Below are 23,260 nucleotides of genomic sequence, written 5' to 3'. Positions count from 1 at the left end.
TACATATGATGTGGAAGGCCCTGTTAAGCATGTGTTAGTTTGCTGGATAGGCAAAGCAGGGACTGTTACTATTCCTGTTTTACACATGGGGAAATAATGTACAAGATGTTAAGTAACTTGCCAGCATCCTACAGTTTGTAAGAGGTAGAGTAAGAATGTAAGCCCGCAGGTTTGACAACAAAGTGCCTTGCTGGCTACAGTCCCTATGCATCAGTCAGGCAGGCTAGGTTGTGCCGTATCAACAAATAGCCCTACAGTCTTGGTAGTGTAAAAAAAGCACAGGGCTTTTTCTTTCTCATGCTACAAGTCCTCATGAGTCGACAGTGTTCCCTGTTTGTTGTGGTCTTAGTGGGACCCAGGTGATGGAACAACCAGTGTCTTGAGGCTTTCCAGTCACCAAAGGGACTGAAGGACCCCAGGGGGTTTGCCTCAGCAAGGAGCTGTTCCACTCACTACTTCCTGGCCAGTAATGTTCAGTGGGCGGTGTGATGTCTACTGAAGATGTGCACACATCATTTCCTGCTGTGAGGAGGCTTTGGCAAAATTCCAGAATGTTTTGGAAAGCCCTAGAATAAGGATTTCTTATCCACAGGTCATAATATTCACATTTTAGATTATAATGGAAATCACAGTGGCTACCAATAGGTAACATCTTCTATTAGAGTCTAAAAAGTATTAGGATCTGAGACCAATATGAACTACAAACCACATTAAATTCAAATGGATAGACATTCACCTTTAATTCTACTGCCCCAGACACTGCCACTGACAAATAACAATGGTCAGTAAGGCAATGATTATTCTGCATTAGTATTCAACTCTTCTCCAAACGTAGCTTCTCAAATTGACACAGAGCAATGCTTATCTTTTTATTATAATAGATCTGCTTTATTATGATTTTCTATTATTATGATTTACAATGACACAGTTAACTTGAAAAGTTAATAAGAGGGCTCAGAATCAACTTTTTAAAATTGAAATAAAAATGAATATGCCACAATGAAAACTGAGCTATTTAATAACATCAAATGTATAGTGATGTAATGAGCAGTATATACTGACATTCTTCTAAAGTCCTATTGCTAATACATCCACAGCAGCGTGAATCCAGGAACCCTGAATCTAAGTGCCCTGTTGGTTCTCACGTGATGGGAGAAACACTAATATTGCATTTCTCACTTTTTTGAAAAAGGAAAGCACTCTCATCCTAAGTCTTAGTGTTTCAAGTGCTTTTTGGCTTCTTCTAATTGGGTCTTGCTCAATCCAGAAATCTCAAATTACAGACACATTTCCATTTGGCCTTTGCTATATACTTTCCATAGTGGAGAGACCAGTACCTCAAAGTAGCAGCCACTCACATTTTAGGTGCTCTGCGTGTACGCAGCTGCCTGCGACCCGGGAGCTGAGATCTTCCCCTCACTGGCCCCTGGGGCCCTGGCTCGTGAGCCTCTGCAGGGCCCGACCCCACCCTTGCGCAGCAAGTGTCAAAGATGGGAAATGGGTCTGCTCACTTCTTTCTCTTTCTCTTCAACGTATCTTCCTCTGGATAAATAGCCCCAGCCCTTTTGATTTTTCCTTTATGAGCCCTTTGTCTATTTGGTCGTACCCCCCCAGAACATTCATATCCCCTTTAAAATGAGGTGCTTAGGACAGACCACGACACTCCAGCTGAAGCCTGGCTGTACTCCTTGCTCTGGGCAAGAGTCTCCTATTCTTGTCGCTGAATATTGTATTTATGTAAAAATCAATCGCCATGTAATGTTGGCTCATATGAGACTCTCCATATGACCAACCCCTGAGTCTTTCTCATTATACCAGGAGTCTTCTATCTTTTACTTACGTGTTTTCTTCTTTGCAGGAGTGGGGAGAAGGTGTCTAAATTAGGAATTAAATTTATCTCTATTACATTTCATCTCATTTTTATTCTATCTATTCTATATTTCTTTCAAAGAAAGAATAAAAGTATGAAGATACTTTCAAAGTGTTTTTTAAAATCATCTCGCTTATTAAACCATCCATCTCAGGTTTGTGGTATTTGCAAACTTAATAAGCATTCTTCTTTTTGTGTCTTTATCCAAGGCATTATTGGAAATGTTGAGAAGCACATGAGGAAACGGAAGACCCTGCTTCAGGCTTCCAATTATGTTTCTCTTCCTTGACTTACAGAGTTCTTGAGAATTGTTGCTGAAAATCAGATCCATAAAGTCTATGACATCACTCAGCTAGGATATGATAAAAAAATGGACATAACTGGGTCTGGTGAAATTTCTACTTTGTGAAGTTTTGCTTGCTGCTAGCAATCCTGACTTCCTCCCTGCAGGACTCAGAAATGTAGCGACCCATTCTAAAATTCTGATGTTGGTTGGCAGTGATCATGTCTTTATTTCTAGAACATATTTCCTTCATTCCCTTTAGGGAGATCACACTTGTCCTTGATTGCATCCCCTTTCCTTCATCCTTTTTATAGCCCTTTTTCAAGCAGTGCTTATGAAAGAGCTCCCTGGGAAGTCATATTATTTATTTAGACCCATCTCCTTTTCCTTCTTTTATGGCATCAGTTTCTGATGAGCAACAACTTAGGGGGCACCCATCTCCAGGGGTACAGGGGATACCTATTTGAAGTTCAATCTGCCTTTATAGTCGCATATTTGTATCACTGGTGCATGCATAATGCTTGTTTTTCACTGAAGTATACGTCATTTTCAAAGGGACATTTAAAAATGCTTTTCACCAATTCTGCTCCACTATATGACCAAATATTTAAGGAATATGGGCTTGAGAAGGGGACCACTGACTAGCTTCCCCAGGGACCCATGTGTCTTATTTGGTCCTTACTGTGACTCGTTTGCTTGTATTAACAGCAGTTATCTTCAGGGTGTCAGATGTCTTCCCTGCTTCATCGTCATTCTGAACGATGGGGGTGTCATCATGAAGCAATGCCTCGCTCTCGGTGTCACACATCTCGTTTCAAAGCCCACCTCCGCCAATGACCACCTGGCAGACAGTAAGCCAGTGGTTCTCAGTAGTGGTGACTTAGCCTTCCTGGGTGACATCTGGCACTGCCTGGAGACACTTTTGGCTGCCGTAACTGCAGGGTGCTACTTATATTTTGTTGGCTGAGGCCAGGGGTGCGGCTAAATATCCTATAATGTACAGGAGAGTCCCAACAACAAAGAATTACCTGACTCAGAATGGAAATAGTGCTGCCGTTGGCAGACCCAGCTTCTGACAATGACCTTCCTGAGCCTTGGTTCCCTCTAGTAGCACTGCCAGTAAGCGTGGTCTGGGGTGGTGGGGAGAGGCTTATAGAGACACTGTATTGAAAATGCATAGCACAGCGACTGGCACAGAGCCAGCATCACAAAATGGGAATTATTTTTGTTAAGTGTGTACCAGGCTTTGGGTTGGAGACAACTTCCTAAGATGTTACTGGCTTAGTATAAAAGAGTAATCCATTAAAAATACTTAACCAATCATATGTCTATTTGAATCTAGATAGATTGAATCTATCTGAATAAAGAAAGGGCAGGGGTGACTCAAATTCGCAATCATGCCTGGGGGGTACTGGCCCTCTAATTTGCAAATAACACTTTCTCTATGCTAGGTGCTGGTCGGGCAGCAGCACACAGATTAGTTTGAAAAAAAAAAAAAGGCAACACACGCCCCCTTCTGGGAGCTAACAACCTACAAGTAGACATGTGTCCCCATTTTATAGCTGGAAGAACCCAGGCCCTGGGAGGCCCAAGCAGGGGGCTGGAGGGCTGAGAGCTCACGGAGGCCGGGCTTGGGCTCACATATAGCCACATGCCTGTGTCCCACAAATCCAGGTGTCGAATTCCTAACCTCCAGCGTTGTGGCGTTAGAGGCAGGGCCTTTGGGAGGCAGTTAGGTGGTGAGGGTAGAGCCCTCAGGAGTGGGGTGCACGTCCCCATAAGCAGAAATGAGCAAGCTTGCTTCCTGTCTTGTTACCGTGTGAGGACACAGTGAGGCAAGGGCCGTCTGCACACTGGGAAGGGGGCCCTCACCAGCCCCTGAATATGCTGGTGCCTTGATGGCAGATTTCCCACCCTTCAGAACCATGAGAAACAAATGCCTGTTGCTGAAGCCAGCCCGCGCGTGTTATTCTGTTAAGCAGCCTGAGCTGTCTTAGACACCAGCGCTGCCTGATTCCAAAGTCTACATTCTTTCTACTCCATTACTATCAGATTGCAAGACTCTGATTTAGATTTAGAAAAACCAGACTGTGAGGTATGCGAGAATTGCAGATCTCACCTCCGGGCTGATGGTGCTGGTTGCATTAGCAGCATTACCCATACCCTCTCACTCTGCAGTGTACTTCTAAGATGATAATGCCGTTTGTTTCTTCCTCCTTTTACTTTTTATTAATCCAACAAGCATTTGTTGAGCACTTGCTCCTGTTATAATATGGTGAGACTATGTCTTGGTCTGCAGGGAGCTTGGGGGCTGGCGCAGGCGACAGTCAGTCGCTGCTAGAGGTCAGGGCGTTGGGGACCCACAGCAGCACGCTGACTCACTCTGCTGTGCACCATGCCCTGACGCCACCTCACGTCAGCACCACTTCCTTGCAGGTGTTTATGTGTTCTTTTGTAACTCACCACCACATGCCAGCCAGCTCATGTGCTCAGTGACACTTTCCTCCGTGTACAGAAAACTCTGGGTGTGACACATGTACATCTGAGGTTCATGTTAGGCTTTTCTCTTGGCACAGATTTACAGCACGGCACATTCTGAGTTATGCAGAATGTTGTCTTTACAATGTTTTTTGTTCATGACCCCGAAGGTCCTTCCTACCTTGTGAAATTTTGCCTAAACGGTAACTGAATCACATGGCCTGAAATAATGATGAAGGATAGAGTGCTGCTTACAGAGAGGGAACCTTGCAGCCCCCCAACAGTCCTGTCAAAACTTGACTTGGTGAGTTTCACTGAAGCAATAAAGTCCTTTTCCAGGTATGTGCATGGTGGATGCTACTCCAGGAATATCACAGTGTTGGGAGGTTAGGACTCATAGTATCACGGTGCAGAGTCCGTTCTGATGGAGTTATCATGGCCCTGAAGGAACACTTACAAGTTTCATTCACTCCTGACTGAGTCGCAGGAATGCACGGTGGGGTCTGAGCACTCGCCTGGGCCCCAGGATACACCTCACGAATGCCAACACTCTGCTCCAGTAAGCAGCACTTCCGCTGCCGATTGGTGGCATCTCTGACTCCAGCTGCATCCCTTCTGGACCAGTTGTTTTGGCCTGCGTAAGACTGTGCACTCTAGTCAGAGCGCCCTACCTCCAGAACTCTGCTTAACCACATACTAGCTAAGCAACTTTGGCAAACTGGGTCCCTCAGATGTAGTTTCCTCATCTGTAAAATGAGCATAATAGGCATAGGTTTTGCTTCACTGGATTTTTGTGACATCTAGTTGTCATATTTACTCATGTAAAATGTCTAACATAATGCCAAAGTGTGGTGGGTGGTCAGTGAATGTTAGCCCTCATTTCTTTCCCACTTCATGCACTGGCTGAGCTGGCCCCCTGCCCTTTTACTGAGGAGACGGTCTTTCCTCTGGGGCCTTACGTACGACTCTCCTTGTCTGCTGTCTTGCCTGGTGTGCACCTGGTCCTCAGTCTGGGAGTACTTTTTGCTCTTAGCCGCTTCTTGGCATGAGGCGTAGGACTTAGCCCTCAGTTGGTCAGCCTCTGCTGCCAACATCTTCTCCTGTCTCTGTTTTCATTTCTAAGCCAAACATCACAGAGATTACGGTACAGGAGTCAGGAGCACAGAGTGAGGTGTCTGACTGTCTGAGTTCAAGTTTAGTTCCACTTCTTATTAAGCAGGTAGCTTTGGGCAGGTTATTTAATCTCCGTGTATCTCAGTTTTCTCATCTGCAAAATGGAGATAATAACCTTGCATTCTCTTGTATGATAATCTTGATTATCTCATGGACTTCTAGGAAGGCTAAATGAGTTTAAGTGTCTCAGTGCTTAAGATAGAGCTTGGCCTGCAGTAAGTCCTATACAAATTACTAATTTTTTAAATTATAGTTTGGGCCCCCTGTTCTCCTAATTATCTGCATCCCCATCTTTTTAATTGAGTGCTTTTTCTGACTGCCACCATCCACTGGACACAGATTCACTTCCTCCCTGGCCTGTACCCACCATCTTACTATGTCCATTTTGGCTTCACAATATATGTTCTCATAGTAAAAAATTTTTTTCATTGGCTTTATACTAATCATTTAGAAATACTTAACCAATTGTATGTCTATTTAATCTAGATAGCACTTATCTACAATAAAAAAAGGGCAGGGGTGACTCACAGCCACAATCATGCCTGGGGGCGGGGTATTAGCCCTCTAGTTTGCAAACACTGTCAGGTAGCTTTCTTGAGTGAGAGGGAGAGAGCGTCCTGTGGATATGCTCAGACAAAGGAAAAGTTAGATCTCCTTAGTGGATAGAGGTCTTCAGTAAAACACTGAATGGATTCACAAAGACGCAGGGATATCTGTAGTTTATGTCACACACCAAGTAATGTTGTTTGCATTACCATCCCTGACTTAGAAGGCCAACCACAAGCCCGATGTGTTTCAAAGGCAAATTAGGAGCTTTAGAATGTATTACATGAGCAATTTACCCCAAAGATGATCGGATAATGCTTCTCTTCTGCATCACTGAGGAAAACAACACAACTTTTCTTGTACTGAGAGAGTATGTGTGCCTGAACCCAATGAGAGAAATTTACCTGGTCATTTAAAAATCCAAATTTATACTACCTCACATAATTCTTACACCAAACATACTCTTACCACACATTCAGACCTAACGCATTAAATTCTTACCTATGACTTTTCCCAGAAAGAGCGACTTGGGCGAATTGAACAGCGTGTCGGATGGACTTGGCAGGCGGTAACTCACAGAAGGGTAGTGATCCAGCTGCAGGAAGAAAAGAGGAGGCGCTTTGAGAAGAATGTGGCTGTCCTGCCCTGGGGTCAATTCTTCCTGGGGGGACGACACCGCCTTCTGAACCCTGGTTTCCAGACCTGATTTCCTCAGGGCTGACTCTGAAATACCAGCCTGAGCAATTGGAAGGCCATCTTTGCTGCGGTAATTTGAAACACTTTATCTAGGTAAGTGAAGACGCTTTGTGAATTGTTCCTCAGTTTATGCACATTTCTGTGTGTAATTTACGTGCTGGATTACGATTCTTGCTCATTTTGACAGAGTAGAATCTGCTTGATCCAAACTCTAGTATCAACCTCTGAGATAGAAAACACTACATTCATAGCCATGAATTTTCTTTGGGATCATCTTAATGTCCTGTTTGCTTTACCTTTTGGTACTACCAGCTTACAGAACAATATTGATTTGCAGAATGCACACACACACACATTCAAATATGAATATGAGGTGTATATTAAATATACATGAATATGCAATCAAGTGTTGAGAGTTAAATTGGGTAACATAGGGGTCAAGGGCAGGCCACCGCAAGATGTGCTGCTGTGACATGCAGATGATTTCAGAATTGAAAACAATCAAGGCCCAAAGGACTGAGAAAGAAAGTTGGACCTCCTCCTACCCCAACTGTGTAAAGACAATTTGGAGAGAGGACCTGCTCCAGGCAGAGGGCTGTCAATGCACATAACTACATTGTAATAATCCTAAGGGTGGTAGGCAGGGAGGAATGTGGCAAAATCTAGTAGAACTGCTCTCTGTGCCCCACTGTTTCTGTGTGGCCCAGCAGACATTTGTTTACTGGACATTTACTCATTCATGTTTATGTGAATTGCTTCCCTTTCCCTTTGACACCTCAGACCCCTACCCTCTTCTCCTGGCTCACATATGTATCGCATTGTCCCTGACTGTCTTTGGAATTTATGTTTATTATCCTATACATAGGATTCCCCCTGTGCACATAATTAAACTATTTTTTTTCTCCTGTTAATCTGTGTCATGTCAATTTGAGTCTTAAACCAGCTAGAAGAATCTCTAGGAGTAGGGGGAAATTCTTCCTCCCCAACAGTAAATAAATATACATAGTTTTCTTGGTTTTCAAAATGAGGGTGATTTCTCCTTCCTGCCACAGGGCAGGGATGTTAGGGCCCGGAGAGGACAAAGATATCGGAGCTGTGGAGTGGAGACGAGCAGGCAGCAGAGGGAGGGAAACGGCCCTGGAGCCTGTGCATCTCCATGTGGATAAAATGAGAGTTCCTGTGGCCAGGATTCTCACCTGGCCCTGGTTGACTAGCTCACTGCACACCTGCGGGCAATACATGGATGTTGACCCTATAAAAAGAGCTCTGCCCAGTGCTCTGGTCACAACACGGTGGCAGGGCTGCAAGGCTGCAGGAGAGCAGAGCAGAGGCTGGAGTGGTGGCAGCGCCAAGGAGAGAGGCCCAGAGGATGGCTGTGCAGACAGAGGGGCCCAGAGGCAGAGACTGGCTTGCTGCCTGCAGACTCGCTCTGAATGGGTGGGATTCTAGTGACTGACCTGCCACCTGGAAATAAAGTTGGGTCTAACCCTTTCACCTCAAGAATGTTTTGCTGTCATTTTCTTTGGTCACACTGAATCCATAGTGAACTTGCCTGGGGCTGAAACCCATTGGCAAGACACCCCAGCTGTGAGCTCCTAGAACTTTCTGTGCTTCTTTGTCTCCACCTGTGAGAAACCTCTTTTGTGTTAAACTTTTGCCTTTCTGAGGTGAGTTTAATACCTGCTAAGGTAAGTGTCAGACAAGGTGGAGCTCAGACGGGAACAGCATGTGACTACCCAGCACCGGTTTTCCCGTGGGAACTGTGCAAAGAAACCACTCGCTCAAGGCAGCAGCGCTGACTCCCAGGTACTTGTGGGGGTGTGGGGTGGGGCGGGAGCTAAATGCACTCACCCCGTGGAGAACGAACCGCTTTGAGGAGTGATCCGGGAATTATTAATGACTATCTACACCCGAATCTTGAAACAGTTTACTAGAAAAACCTAGAGGTTATTGCATAGTCATGGTGAAGAGTGAGAGTCATCACATCTCGGGCATCTGGGGGTCCTGACCTGCAGAACAGGTACTGCAAGGTTTTGTTCGCGCGTGTGTTTGGTGGCCCTGTAACAGAAGTCCAAAGAACTCCAATAAAGCAAATGTTGGCATGTTCGATCATAATTCTGAAAAGTTTTCTATAATTTCAAGTGCATCATTAACAAAACACTCTGGTCAGAGAATCTTAAATATTTGAATCTCAGAGAGTTGTTTCTCTGGAACAAAGGCTATTCAGTTTCTGCTGCTACATATTCGCTAGCTACTTTGGCGCCATCTGGTGGCAAACATGGGTAACTGCTGCTGTCCCTCCGCGTGTGTTACCGGTTGTCATGAAGGCTACAAAATGCCAGGGTAATTAACAGGCCACCTTACAATACTTTACCGTTGATGATCTGCTCCTAAGTACTTATAGTTAAGCTATCTTGTTAAAAAAAACTTGAAAGTGGATACAGACAATATATGGTCATTACAGAGAAAAAAATAAACTGGCAGGAAAAAACCTCTTGGTGATAATGTTAATTTTTTCAATTTTTTTACATAAATTGGACGGAACTCAACGAAACAAACTGTTTAGCATTTATGTATCATTACTTAACAATGTATTATGCAACCTCATGAATAAATATGTAACTAAATCATTTGTAACGAGTGACTGGTATGCCCCATTTTATAGATACGTAGTACACAACCTTTAAAAACTATTAAATCTATGTTTTAGACTTTACATTTCTTGTGTCTTTGGGCCCAGGACAAGCCAAGCACATAGTAGGTCCTCAGAGAAAATGCATGGACAGTTGTTAGTGTAACTCTTAAAGGGCTGGGCACAGAAGGGAAATCAGTCCTCAGATGTGGCCTGATCCCAGCAGGAATTACCCTCTTTCCCTTGAGCTGTTTATGGACCCAGACCAGACAGACTTGGCCATGCGACAGCCATGTCCTCTTATTTGCACTGAGCTCACAGGAAGGTCAAATCCCTAGTTTGTCTCCACAGGTTGCTGTCTGCTCTTCCCCATCCTATGTCTGTGCGGCTGATGACTTGAACCAACAGCTCAATATTACATTCATTTATATTAAATTCCATTTCTTTCATTTTGAAGCAGGAGTTGTTGAATTTTGATTCTGTCATCAGTGATCCTGCTTGGTTTTGATTTATCTCGAAATGTCATGACTACTCCCAGGTCTTATTAATGAGGTGGGCTCTGCCCGAGCCACAGGCCCAGTGCGGGGTCACTCTGACTATATAGCCTGGTGACAGCCCTCCTGACGTGCAAACCCGAGGCCCCGTGCAGTCCCTGCATGGCTCACGTGCACTGAGGCTTCTGCCTCCCAACACACATGCACGCCAACCCCTACTGAGAGCCTGCTTCCCCGCTGCACCCTGGGTGGCCTTTTAATTAATTGCCTGGGAGCTCCATCCAGCTCCAGCCTGGCCAAACCAGAGCCTTGCTGCTCTCTGGAGGGCTGGACAGCCATACCTTCTCCAACAAGGTCAGAAAGCCTCCACCCACATTTGTCCTTTGGTTGGTTCTCCTCCTCAGCCCTGGGGCGCCTCTAGGAAACTCTGTAGGGGTTTCCTTACATCTCAGAGATATCTTTATCACAGATAATTCTTCCATCAAACACCCTGTGCTTAATCTACTGTGAGGTTTCTATCTCCCGACTGGACCCAGACAGCTATGGCAGTAAAGAGCATGTGTTGAGCTCCCGCTGTATGCAAGGCTTGTGCTAGGCTTTCACGTATCATATTATTAAGTGGATTCTGGAGAGGTGTTCTCTTCTTTGATATTACAAAGAAAACATCCAAAGTCAGACAGTGGCAGAATTGGAATGCTAACGCAGCTAACCCTGGCGACAGGGATAGAGGGTAAGCTGCAAGTGACAGCCTCCTCAACTCGCCCAGCCATCTCAGCTGGGGAAGGGAGACGATCAGCTGCATTTTAAATATTTACATTTGAAAAAGAAAATGCATTTAATCAGATAACGCAAGAAGAGCTAAACCTGAGAATCATAAGGAGCATGTCAAGTTGTGTCATTTCACTGGTCCTGCTAGGTGGCCGCCTCTATTCAAATGAGCCCTCGCGCATTTGCCAGGGTGAAGTGTAACTATTTCAAGGTAATTTCTTTAGGGTCCAGGTGAGCTATTTTGCTGCACATTTAGCTGGTGGTCATTTCACTGCAGTTAAGAGGTAATAAGAGATTGTGTAATAGAGGCTCATTAAAATTAAAGGCTGTGACTTCATATGCCCCAGGACAACCTTACGGGAGCATCATTTGTCCCACATTTACCATCAGACTGGGTCAGGCTGGGGCTCAGGTCACACTTGCTGAGTTCAGGGCTTTCATGTTCCATCAGGTATTATTTGGCAATTTCAGTTTATTTGCATCTTTAAGCCACAGTTTGCCTTGGCAGAGATGGAAGGGATTTCATTAGCCCGTTTATGTTGTTGGGGTGAAATGGAGAAGGTAGGGAGGGCACCGACGAGGCAGACCGAGGCAGTGTGGGTTATGGCTCACGTCTGGAAGGCCTGCCCATCTCCCGAGCTGACAGGACACAAAATACTAGTGTGATGGTGTATTTCTGGGGCTCGAGACCAGGGCCCGTGATTTCTTACCTCTGTTCCTACTCCCTAATTTTGGGTACTACTTGAAATTAGCTTAGGGATACTAAATTCAGAACATAGCACTTGATGAATGTTTTTATTCCAAGTTGAAGCAAAAGACTAAACATGAGTAGAGGCCAATGCAAATGAACACCAGGGGTCAGAACAAGGACCAGCTGTCTCGCCCATTCTCCACCCTGACCTCCTAGGCACGGGGAAGGGGAGAGAGTGCCTAGGGCAGGGACTGGTGCCCTCTCTCCGTCTGAATCTCCATCCCATCTGGGGTCTGCAGGTAGGCGCTCCTGCAGGCCTCAGGCCGTTCACCACTGAGGCAGAAGGAGAAACATCAACCCCAGCACCGAGGGGAAGTTCACCTAAATGTCTTCTGCCTCGTCTTTGTTCATGGGGAGGATTCAGAGGATTCAGATAGACTTAGCTGAGAGTGGGAGACAAAAAGGTAGTTAATTGTGGACTTGCCACCAGCTATAGGGTGGTCACCTGTCCCTTCCTGTCCCCTGGCTAGATGGTGACTCTGTGAGGACCAGGGCCATGCCCCAGCCACCTCTCCTCCCCCAGGAGCTGGCACAAGGCTGACACAGCACAGGCTTGGGAGACTGTGGGCGGCAGGCTAAGCAGGCAGAGGGCAACTACACCCGGACATCAGAGCCAGGCGACGGCACCTCACTTCCGCACTGAGGACTGTTTCTTTCCTGCACCATCTAGATCTCTAAGAAGGAAATTGGAGGTGTAACTATTAGATATTGGCATCAATGATTTTCCATGCTTTATAATCATCATCTGAATTCTCATGTACAAGTCAAAACACAAACCTGAAAGCCCTAAATATTTTAGGACCCACGGGAATTGGGCCTGCAACCCCCTTGGTGCTCACTTCAGATTTATTGAGTTAGGCTCAGTGATATTGACATGTTTATTGGTGTGTGTGTGTGTGTGTGTGTGTGTGTGAATACGTGTGTGTGTGTGTGTGTGTGTGTGTGTGTGTGTTTAAGGTATGGGGATCTTAGTTTATGTTCCATTAGAATTCTGTTCTTCAAGGAGGGGAGCTCTGTGGATAACCCAACTCATGACTTGATAAGCAATTTGACCAGAGAGAGGTATTGTGAGTACTTAATTCCACCATGCTATCATTATCAGTACAATATATCCGCCTCGTCAGGTCTAATGCAACTTAAGTTCTGTGGTATTAATGCAATGAAAAGAGTTATTTAAGGAATCCATCAGGTGATTTATGTTTTATATAAAAAAATTCTCAAAATACAAAAAAGAGAAAAACTAGCCTTCAAATGTTGCTCTACCTTCCCTAGTCTAACACTCCACCTACTGGAAAGACGGTGACTACTATTTAAAGCATGAAATCTTTTTTAAAAAAGAAAACTGATTCTGTATCAGTAAATTTGCATCACTTAAAAAAATGTCAAGAGAAGGCTAGTTTCACAGCTGATACAGCCGGTTCTTTAATAGCATTAATTTCAAAGACTTTAGCACCAAGAGTAAGCCAAACATATAATTTTTTCAAAGAATCTGGTCAGAAAATATTTAGGGCTTTCAGGTTTGTGTTTTGACTTGTACATGAGAATTCAGATCATTGATGCCAATATCTAATAGTTACACCTCCAATTTCCTTCTTAGAGATCTAGTATGAGATCATGGTTTTTATACACTTTTATATTTAAAATCACTTTAATAGCCATCAAATTTAATCATTACACATAGTGGGTGGTTTAGATAATTATTTAAATAATTAGCATCAATTAAATCATTTCACACGGCATGTTTTCCTGAAGAGGTCAAGGCAAAGCACATTTAAGGAACAACAAACAGGTGGGAAAGGAAGACAGAAAACAGAGGAGAAAAAATAAAATTAGAAATGGTCAGTTTTGAAAATAAGTGTTAAGAAATATGTTGCTAAAATTATATAATGGCAAATTTTAAAAATTAATTGGATGAAAAAGATAAAGAAATGTGAATGAGAACAATTATGAGAAACAGTGTAGACATAACAAATGTGATGGAGGCTTTTTCTATTTTATTCTTGATTAGCCTGTGTAACCTTGATTTGTCAAGCACATGTTTTTAGGGGCTGTTTAACTTTAATTCCTGGCTGATTCTGGGGTGAGTTGTGCGGGGGATGTTTTAAGGCCATCAGTAAAAATGGTGTATTAGGAACAATGTCTAGTGCACGTCTGTGTCACGGTGTGTGGTGTGGAGGCGGGACTGATCGCTGTGGAGATGGGTGGCTGCTCTGATTGTCAAGTTCTCCACATGCAGCCCTCGCTGTGACTGGTCCAGACATAAGGACTTTATTTGAACATGAGTCCCTCCCAGAAGCTTATAATGAGTCAAATCTTTGGAAGTGAGCAGAGGTAATTGCAGTGTGTGGTCCTGGGAAGGTTTACCCCTGCCCAGCAGTGCACCTGTCCCCTAAGCCACCCAGGGCACAGGCCAGTGGTGTCATGGGGTAACTGCCGAGGGGGCTTCTCTGCAGAAGGAGGGAGACAGCGGCGTAAGACTCAGTTACCCCTCTGACTGTATCTCATTCTCTGCAGTAGTCTTTCAATAAATGATGTAACTCCTGGTACTTCCTAACGTGACACGAGGGCTTCCACGCAGTTTGCCATCGAGCCACCCCGTGAACGGGGCCTGGGGCAAAGCTGAAGCTGCGCGAAAGGAGATCTTTCCACCTGGGTTCAAGGTGTTAGACTCTTGTCTTGGAAATAAGACTTATAGGACAATCAGGAAATAATATTATAAAACAATATTTGAAAAGTGAATATAAAGTATCACCCCAAATCCTAAAATGTATGGTGGCATTTTGAAAGAGAAACAGACACCCATTCTCTCCAACGGTACTGAGGGGACCAGCCTCACGGTCCTCAGGCTGTGCCATGAGCCAAATGACGGGACAATGGAAGGTCGGAGAGGGAAGCCAGATGGTGCAGGCCCTTGAATGCTAGGATACGAAGTCTGGATTCCAGACAGGCACAGCCGGGGTTATTTTTAGTTGTTTTATTTTTGGTTATTTTTTTTAAGTTGGGTGTAGCACCCCCAAGTTGTTATTTGTATCCGCAAATCTTTACAAGGAGGGAAAATTCAGACTCTGATTCCATTTATGTAAAATCACAGAACAGGTCAAACTAATACATAGTTTTATAGAAATGGAAATTGGATGGGTTGTTGCTTGGGGCAACGTTTGGAGGGAACTGACAGGAACGGCTCTCAAGGGCACCTTCTGGGGTATCAGAGACGGTCTCACTTTGAGCATGGTGCGGGTTGCATGGGTGTGCACGCCTGCCGAGAGTCCTTAACTGGTGCACTGCAAGTGTGTTCATTGCACTGCATACAATCCACATTTCAGTGAAGTTGATCGAATAAAAAAAGAGAGAACAGGAGAAGCTGGCCCCAAACAGTGAGCACAGATAAACATCTCCAGGAGATTTATTGTCAAGAAAAACAAAGAAATGGGGAGAGTGGGGTCAGGAGAAAACTGTGTTTTAATTGAGAAAAATATCCATGTTTGTTTGCTGATGGGGATCAGCCAGAGGAGAAGGCAGACAGACCATCCTGAGCAGGTGAGACGGGCTTAATGGAAAAGTGAAGGGACTTGGCTTTAAATGGCAACTCTCCAGCAAACTTAGTTTTCCTCTGGGTTCTTTTCTGGAGGTTCTACAAGAAACATACTTGATTTTATACTTAGAGACATACAATAAATGTTTTTTTAAAAAAGAAGAATTCCCGTCTCTGGTGATGTCAGGCAGGGGCTGGTGTTAATTCTAAGTTGGGTCAGAGTTTGGACTCAGTGGGCACAAGGACCATTCTGATCCTAAAATCATTTTAAGCAAACATCACTACTGAAGTTTGCCATTTACATGGTGGTTTTTAAGGAAGAACTTGTAGAGGTTTGTGACGATCATCTTTGTTCTCGTATCTAGGGAAGGAGGTACAAAAGGATATTATCATACTCAGATATGGGGAAACTAAGGAAACAAAAGAGGTTTTGTGCCTAAGCCAAGTTTATGGAGTCAGCGGTAAATATTCAGTTTAACGCACATTATCGAGTGGAAGCTACCATGCTAAGTGTTGTTAGAGAGAATATTTCCTGACTCCCTGCAGGCAAGGACTCCAGTTCACTAGAGCCTAATCCTGTATTTGTTATTTTTAAAGAAATGAAACTGTGTTTTCTGTCATTGTCATTCCGTAAACATAGGGAGCTAATGATTTTTCTAAGTAAATGGCGTTCATCGATCAATGATTCTTTACCAGATGATATCTTAAAGTGCTGATGTAAGATGTAAAGTGCTTCAAGAAGATGTAAGTGCTGTATGTCTAATCAGATGAAAGTTAAGGGTTTTATGGTTCTAAACCTATTTAATGAAACTGCATTTTCTTCTTTATTGGCTGGCCTTCTGGGTTTATAGGTTTGCTTGGCTTGTGATCATGGAATGATTCTCATATGTGGGATGTTTAGGTGGAGTAAGCCTAGGTGCTTTTACTTTATTGATCTTTTCAATATACTGGCTTCAGTATTTAAATGAGTTTGAGTTGTTTCTTTAATGGTCTTTCAATAAAGCTTAAGTTGACCTGGTTCCTTTTGCAACTGTGACACTGTAATGGCAGAGAAAGACTAATAATAAAAATGAACTCATTTTGTGTGCTTGAAAAGGTTACATGACTATTGATTTTAACTGTAATATAAAGTCCTTGATATAAAAAAAAAAAACTCAACACATGCTTTTCAGTACAGAGGTTCTATCAATATTACTTTGACAGTAGGTTTTGGCAGCACTAACAATATTAAGGATAGAGTCTAAAAACTGGCATTATCAGAGGATTGATAATCACATACTTCAAATTCTGTTCCAGTGAAAGAGTGGAAAGGTATACAAAGAAAATCAGTATATACGGACTGAATTCAGAATGTGGGGTAAGTGCCATGGGTCTGAGAGCTGTTTGCTGGCCAGCTCTGTGGGCTTGTAGAAAGCTTGGCCCCCTGGAAACACTGACGTTTTTAACGCTGTGTTTGGAGCCTGTTCCAGGAAGTAGAATGGAGGAGGGATGGAGAACCTACCGGAGGAGGTCAGGAACAGGAACAGGAAAGACTAGGAGAAATTATGGACAAGATGTACGAAAGGCATGACCTGGCCCGGGGTGTGTGTGTGTGTGTGTGTGTGTGTGTGTGTGTGTGTGTGTGTGTGTGTGTGTGTGTGTGTGTGCGTGCGCTAACAGGGCCATAACAAAATGGACCGAGATGATTCTCCACCTGAAAGCCTATTAGATTTAGCTTTGGACTTGCATCCTGTGTTCAAAGGTACTCCAGAAAAGGCGGTCTCGAACTTCATGGTGACCCCTAACCCACCGCACTTTGCCCTAATCCCAGCTCTTCTCCAAGCCATCTTCTAGGAAGGCCTAGATCTGGACATTCTGCCTGGGCTCCCTTGGCAATCTTGGGAAGAAAGAGGATGTTGCTGAAGGACTGGAGAGAAGGAGGAGAAGTGTAGAGGCTCTCCCCCAAAAGTGTGGTCCTCCTCTTCAGTGTGATTGGTGTCAGTTCAGCATCTGACAGTTCTTAAGGTCGACCGCAGTCAGATCCCGCTGTAGATGCCCTGCACATGCTATCTCAGTGACTCTGCCAACACTCCGTGGGCACATACTCTTGCCCCTTATTACCAAAGCATGCAGATTAAGTTCCGATGCCTCTGGGGGCACACAGACCCTAGGAGGTGCAGCCCAGAGGGCCTATGGGCCTGCAAAGCTGCTCCACTATGCCAGCCGGGATCTGGTGCCACCGCTGAGCTGGGCTGCGCCATGCCCACAGGGAGGCAGTGACGCTCCTGGGAACGAGGAGAGCGGGGCCCGCCAGCCCCGCAGCACTTCTACTACCCCCCCTTTTATGGACCTTCTGATTTGTATGGCCGCACCCCCCTTTGCATCCATCTCTGGCATCAGGACAGATCTTCAGAGAGCCTACAGAAACCTACTAGTCGTGTCGCTCTGTGCCCATGCCACACCTGTGGTGTCCAGCTGTGGGGGTCAAGCACGCAAGCACAGGGAGCAGCCATGGGGGGGTAGCCCAGACCCTGAGGCCACTTCCACTGGTGCCCAGGAGTCAGGCTGGTGGGGGATTGATTGCTTTGTTCACTTTTACTTCCACTTGCCTTTGATGCTCCTTCCCCATCTTCACTGTTGGGCCACTAGCCCAGACCCTCCCTGCTACCCCCAAAACGTGTGTATGACCATCCCTTCTGATGCTTGGATCCTATCTCCTCATCTCAAAGATGTTAGAGAAGCACTAATTCTTTTGGTTCAGGAAGTGATGCCTGAGGGGAGCTGCAAATGAAACGTCTTGGAAGAGTCCATGCTCTCAGCTGGCAGAGCACAGGGCCTGCGCCGAGAATCCGTCATTTAGAAACTCAATACAGTCACGTATTCAGTGTCTCAAAACACTTCTTGAGACTCTCCCATCTCCAGGGCCCAGGGATAGAACTGTAAGATGTACACGCCTAAGCAAAACCCCTGGGCTGTACCCTCTGGGCACAGCGGCGAGCTCCCACTTATACAGGCAACACCGAGTCACCACCGTGCTTCCTGAGGCTCAGATGACCCACACTGCAGCCCAGGGCCCTCCAAGCATGAGCGCTTGGACACCGCGCCCAAGTCGGCTCCACCGGGAAGCCTTCTCTTCCCAGCACGGGGGTGAATACTGGCCGCTAGAGGGCATCTGATCCCAGGCTGAGCACCTGCTCCAGACCACTGGGGCCCTCAAAATCCTCACCCAGTCCCGGGGCTGACGACCCCTCTCCTGAGCAGGAGGGCGGTGTGTCACACTTCAGAACCTCAGACTGCACATTGAGAAACATTTGTGTTTCAGACAGGAGAGAAATGTATGTGCACAGCCACCTGTGCACGGCAAACAGCCCACTCTGCCTAGTGTACTAAAAAACAGCATTGGGAATCACAGTCTTTGAGAGTCATTTTGGGGCGCTGTGGATGGATATAACAATGCAACGCCTCACAGACTGCACTTTAGTTTTCATGCCAGACAACGTAGAAATCCAGGAACCTTATCTTCGTTCTTGAGAGATGATTTATGTACTTAATGTGCTTGGGGGAAAAAAATGAACTCTGCAACTGTGGGTTTGTAAGCTTTGGCTGTGCTCTGGAGAAGGAAAGGGCGGATGCCTCAGACCCCAAACCGGATCAGAAACTGCATCACAGCTGCTTCCCCACTGAGCTGCAAGAAACGTGAAGCTAAGTAAACACATTTTTCTGGAGTGGAGGAATGAAGGTCCTGTCTAGCCCTGGAGTGCATAATTCATTTGCAGATTAAATTGCTTTAGAGAAGAAATGAAAACCTTGGAAGTGCTGACATATTCGTTATGAGTCTTTTTCTGTTTCAGACCCGATGAGTTTGATGGGTTGAGCTTACTTTCCCTTCGGTTCTTCCGCATGACTTTTATGAATTGCATAAGAGGCAATATCGAACAACAAATGCTGGCGAGGATGCAGAGAAAGGGGAACCCTCCTACACTGCTGGTGGGAATGTAAATTAGTTCAACCATGTGGAAAGCAATATGGAGGTTCCTCAAAAAACTAAAAATAGAAATACCATTTGACCCAGGAATTCCACTTCTAGGAATTTACCCTAAGAAAGCAGCAGCCCAGTTTGAAAAAGACAGATGCACCCCTATGTTTATCACAGCACTATTTACAATAGCCGAGAAATGGGAACAACCTAAGTGTCCAGCAGTAGATGAATGGATAAAGAAGAGGTGGTACATATACACAATGGAATATTATTCAGCCACAAGAAGAAAACAAATTCTACCATTTGCAACAACATGGATGGAGCTAGAGGGTATTATGCTCAGTGATACAAGCCAGGCTGAGAAAGACAAGTACCAAATGATTTCACTCATCTGTGAAGTATAACAACAAAGCAAAAACTGAAGGAACAAAACAGCAGCAGACTCACAGAACCCAAGAATGGACTGACAGTTACCAAAGGGAAAGGGACTGGCGAGGGTGGGTGGGAAGGGGGAAGGCAGTGTAGCACAGAGAAGACAAGTAGTGACTCTATAGCATCTTACTACACTGATGGACAGTGACTGTAATGGGGTATGTGGTGGGGACTTGATAATGGGGGGAATCTAGTAACCACAATGTTGCTCATGTGATTGTATATCACTGATACCTTAATAAAAAAAGAATTAATGGCGCATTTCCAATATATACATCCCTTTCTCTTCTCTTCCTAAATATCTTCTATGAAATCAAATCAGTGTAATGCTATAAGAAACTAGTAAAATATTGGCCTATGCCCTCCACAGCGTTAAACATAATGAGTCAGTTTTCCATTATAGGGGATGGTGAAGTAGTAACATGCTTGCTGAGAACCCCAACAGAGGGCCTGGGAGCTGGTGGGTGAGCTGGGAGGGGTGCAGGAGACCCAAGAGGCTCGGCGTAATTCCCGAATCACTTGCCCCCTTCAAGCATGCTTGTCATGCATATCGAGGCCGAGTTCATCATCAGAGGAGATAAACAGTAAATTAGCCAAAGGGAAGAAGTTGCAGTAAATGTAATTTCAAGAGCAGGGCCTCAGGCTAGCTAGGTCAGCTTGCTTTCTTTGTTCTTATGTCCCTAAAAAAGATTTAATGCTTCCAAACAGTGTTGTTTTCTTTAATAAAGGCTTGAACGACCTCTGATATTGCAGTTTTCAGGAGTGTTTACATTCATATATATTTTAATATTGCTCTTTATTGGCAGAAATTTCAAGGGTAATAAAGGCACACATTTTTAAATAATCTGAGCTCTGGTGTCTAATTTCAGCGTGTGCTCCACGTACCATAGAAAAGAAGGCTGCTGACATGGAGAGCAGGACGTTATGTTCCTGTTTACCTAAAGAATCGGTATGGGATTTTTGGTATGGTATAAAACACAGGCCTTAACCTTGGACCACTTAGTTCTTTTACACTTGTAAAACTTATGATTTTATGCCCCCAGCAAACGTCATGAAGTCATTTCTTTGAACAAATGTGTTTCCCCCCCCATTACATTATTTTTTTTTCTAAGGGGACTATCACCTAATTTGGTATTTCATAAATGAACATAAGTTTTCAGAAATCTCAGTAGGTTCTGTATTTTCTTGTTCAGTGTGAACACTATTCGTGGTTTGTTTTAAAGGCTCCCTAGCATTGGTTTTATAAAGCCAAGGTCAAAGTGCATGAACTTTTCTCACATGCTTGATTTGTTTTCAAACAATACGTTGTAGAAAGGGTGTTGAGCCTGTGTTCTGACGTGGCTTCCTCGTTAGGTGGACGGAGCGGCCTGCTTGAGGAAGGGTTCACAGGTGTGTCCCCCTCCAGCTGCGTGGCATTTTCTGGGCCACGTGGGAGGTGGTGTTACTCCTTCCAGGTCACGCTCTCCACCCTTCCTGTCTCTGAACACAGTCTATCAGACAGGCAAGCCCTTTCTCATTCAGGGTCTCCCACTGCGACCCTGACTCCAGACAAAACAATGAACTCCTAAATGACTAACTTGTACTTAAAACTCTTGAAAGTTTTCAAGTTTGTCAGACAAACTAGCAAGGGTGAGCCTGTTTCTCGACTGTTTGCAAAGGTGAAGAGAAACAATGGTGTGAGCAATGACCCACCACTGGAGAAGGGGTCTGGGGATCTCGGCTGGCTGCGAATCTGGCTCTTGCAAGCACTGGGCCCTTGTTAGTCACCTAGAAGCCCTTTATCTCTGTTTCTCATCTGGTTAACGGGTCTAGCTTTTCCCCTTAGGTGGCATGTATCAAATGAGGACATGTATGGCTGTGTTTCAAGCACCATATCCTGTGGTTATTAAGGCCCTTCCAGTGCAGAATGGGCTTTCTCCTGGCTTGAGGAGGTTACTTGAAATGCCTTACAATTGAACAGTTCTCCACATACAGCAAGTGGTGCCCCCTGCCTAACGATGTTTTATGTTGATTAAAATATATTGCTGCTGCAAAAGTCCATAACTGAACTACTTCTCATTTTGCTGCTAATAAAATTCTTCCAACAATTTCTTGTTGCAATCTATTTTATGTATCTATTTTTGACTGACCAAAAGCTGTACAAAACTAATATAAACAACTTGATGAGTTTGGAGAGAAGTATCCTGTGAAACTATTATCATAATGTATAAAAAGGTCTTTGTTGTTATAGCAGCTAATATAACTGCAACTAATACATAAATTGGTGTCTTGAAGCAGAGTGCTACCATAGCAGAAACCTAAAATATGCAGCACGGGGTCTGTGGTCAGGTGGCATGTAGTAGAGAAATTGATATTAGAGGCTGCAAAGATGGACAACAATGATATGCAATAAAATATTTTGTAAAACTGTCACCTCAGGTAACCTGGAAGGCAGACTGATGGCCTATGACCTGCCTGTGTCAAGCAAGAGATGGGTTCAGAGAAGAATTGGCCAGTTTCCAAACATCAGTGAAGGGAATAGAGAAAAGTCCCAACATTTAGAGCCCTATACCTGAGAGTAAGGAATAAGACTGCAACAATCTTTGACCAACAAAAGTACCATAAGATCTCTCAGCTCAGCAAACTGACTTAACCCTGGGAGTGAAGTTAAATTAAGGGTTTTTACCTTCCCTCAAGAACAAACCTTTTGTTTCAGGTGGCCTCATAACCTTGAGAGAGAGGCATGGGCACTTGGTACCTAATGGTTACACAGATCCAAGATTTATGTCTAGAGGAAGAATCTATGTGTCAACTGATACGTAAGAATCATGTATCTATTGGTACGTGAAGTGGACTGGAATCAAAGAGATGAGAAAGAAGCCAACTCAGGTTTTGAAGGAACTGTATTGACAAAGAAACCACACAGCTAGTCTACAAAACACTTAGAGCACAAAATAGCCTTTGGTGCAATTAACACTCACAGTAAATGGACCCCGAAGCTAAACAGCTTCAAGGAACGTGTCATTCCCCAACACTCAACTCAGAGGTGGGCACGACAGATCACGGACTAGGTCGAGCCTCCCAGAGGACAGAGCCCTGGAGGGCCATGCAGAAAACGGACAGGAATCTGGCCTAATCAAGGAACTACTCCTGCTGCCAACGGGAGGGATGGATTGGAGGTGGTGTGGGTCCTCAGAGTGCCTACCCAGCATGGTCTCATCGCTACTAGTGATCACAGGACCTGCCTTTTCCAGAAACAGAGGCTACAAGACAGACTTTCTTGGATTAAACACGGAGATTTTAGGGCTAATTTGTAATGGCAGCTGGTGTTATCCTAGTATTTATATCTTTTCCTATATGCCTACACGTAGCACACACTGCTTTTTGCTGTGGGTAACATTTCTCTGATCATTTTTAGGATTTGTATTCGATATAGAGCTCAATTAGCAATTGATGCAACAGTTTTTGTATAATTTGGTTGAATTCTGATTAGTAGCAGGTAAGAAATTATCATCTTTATTTTATGAGATAATTCAGTGATTTCTTTGAACATTTGTTTTGAAAATTCCTGATGAAAACAACTGAAGTCACACTTTTTTGTGATACAGAAATTTAGGGACCTAATCACATTTGCTATGGAGGACTCTGAATTTATTTTTTAAAGGAGG

General features: G+C 44.4%; 1 protein-coding gene across 1 annotated transcript in view; it reads right to left on the bottom strand.

Moving 5' to 3' along the window:
- CNTNAP2 (contactin associated protein 2) overlaps window positions 1–23,260 on the bottom strand; it is a 1,980,972-nt gene that overhangs the window by 113,773 nt on the left and 1,843,939 nt on the right. The window contains exon 23 of the mRNA XM_057504985.1: window positions 6,852–6,945. Coding sequence (XP_057360968.1) covers window positions 6,852–6,945 — 94 coding nt within the window. The remainder of the gene's footprint in view (window positions 1–6,851; window positions 6,946–23,260) is intronic.

This window comes from Manis pentadactyla, chromosome 7 (assembly GCF_030020395.1).
Source record: "Manis pentadactyla isolate mManPen7 chromosome 7, mManPen7.hap1, whole genome shotgun sequence".
Classification (NCBI taxonomy): domain Eukaryota; kingdom Metazoa; phylum Chordata; class Mammalia; order Pholidota; family Manidae; genus Manis; species Manis pentadactyla.
Note: the sequence above shows the minus strand (reverse complement) of the source record. Positions and strands in the feature narration are given on the sequence as shown.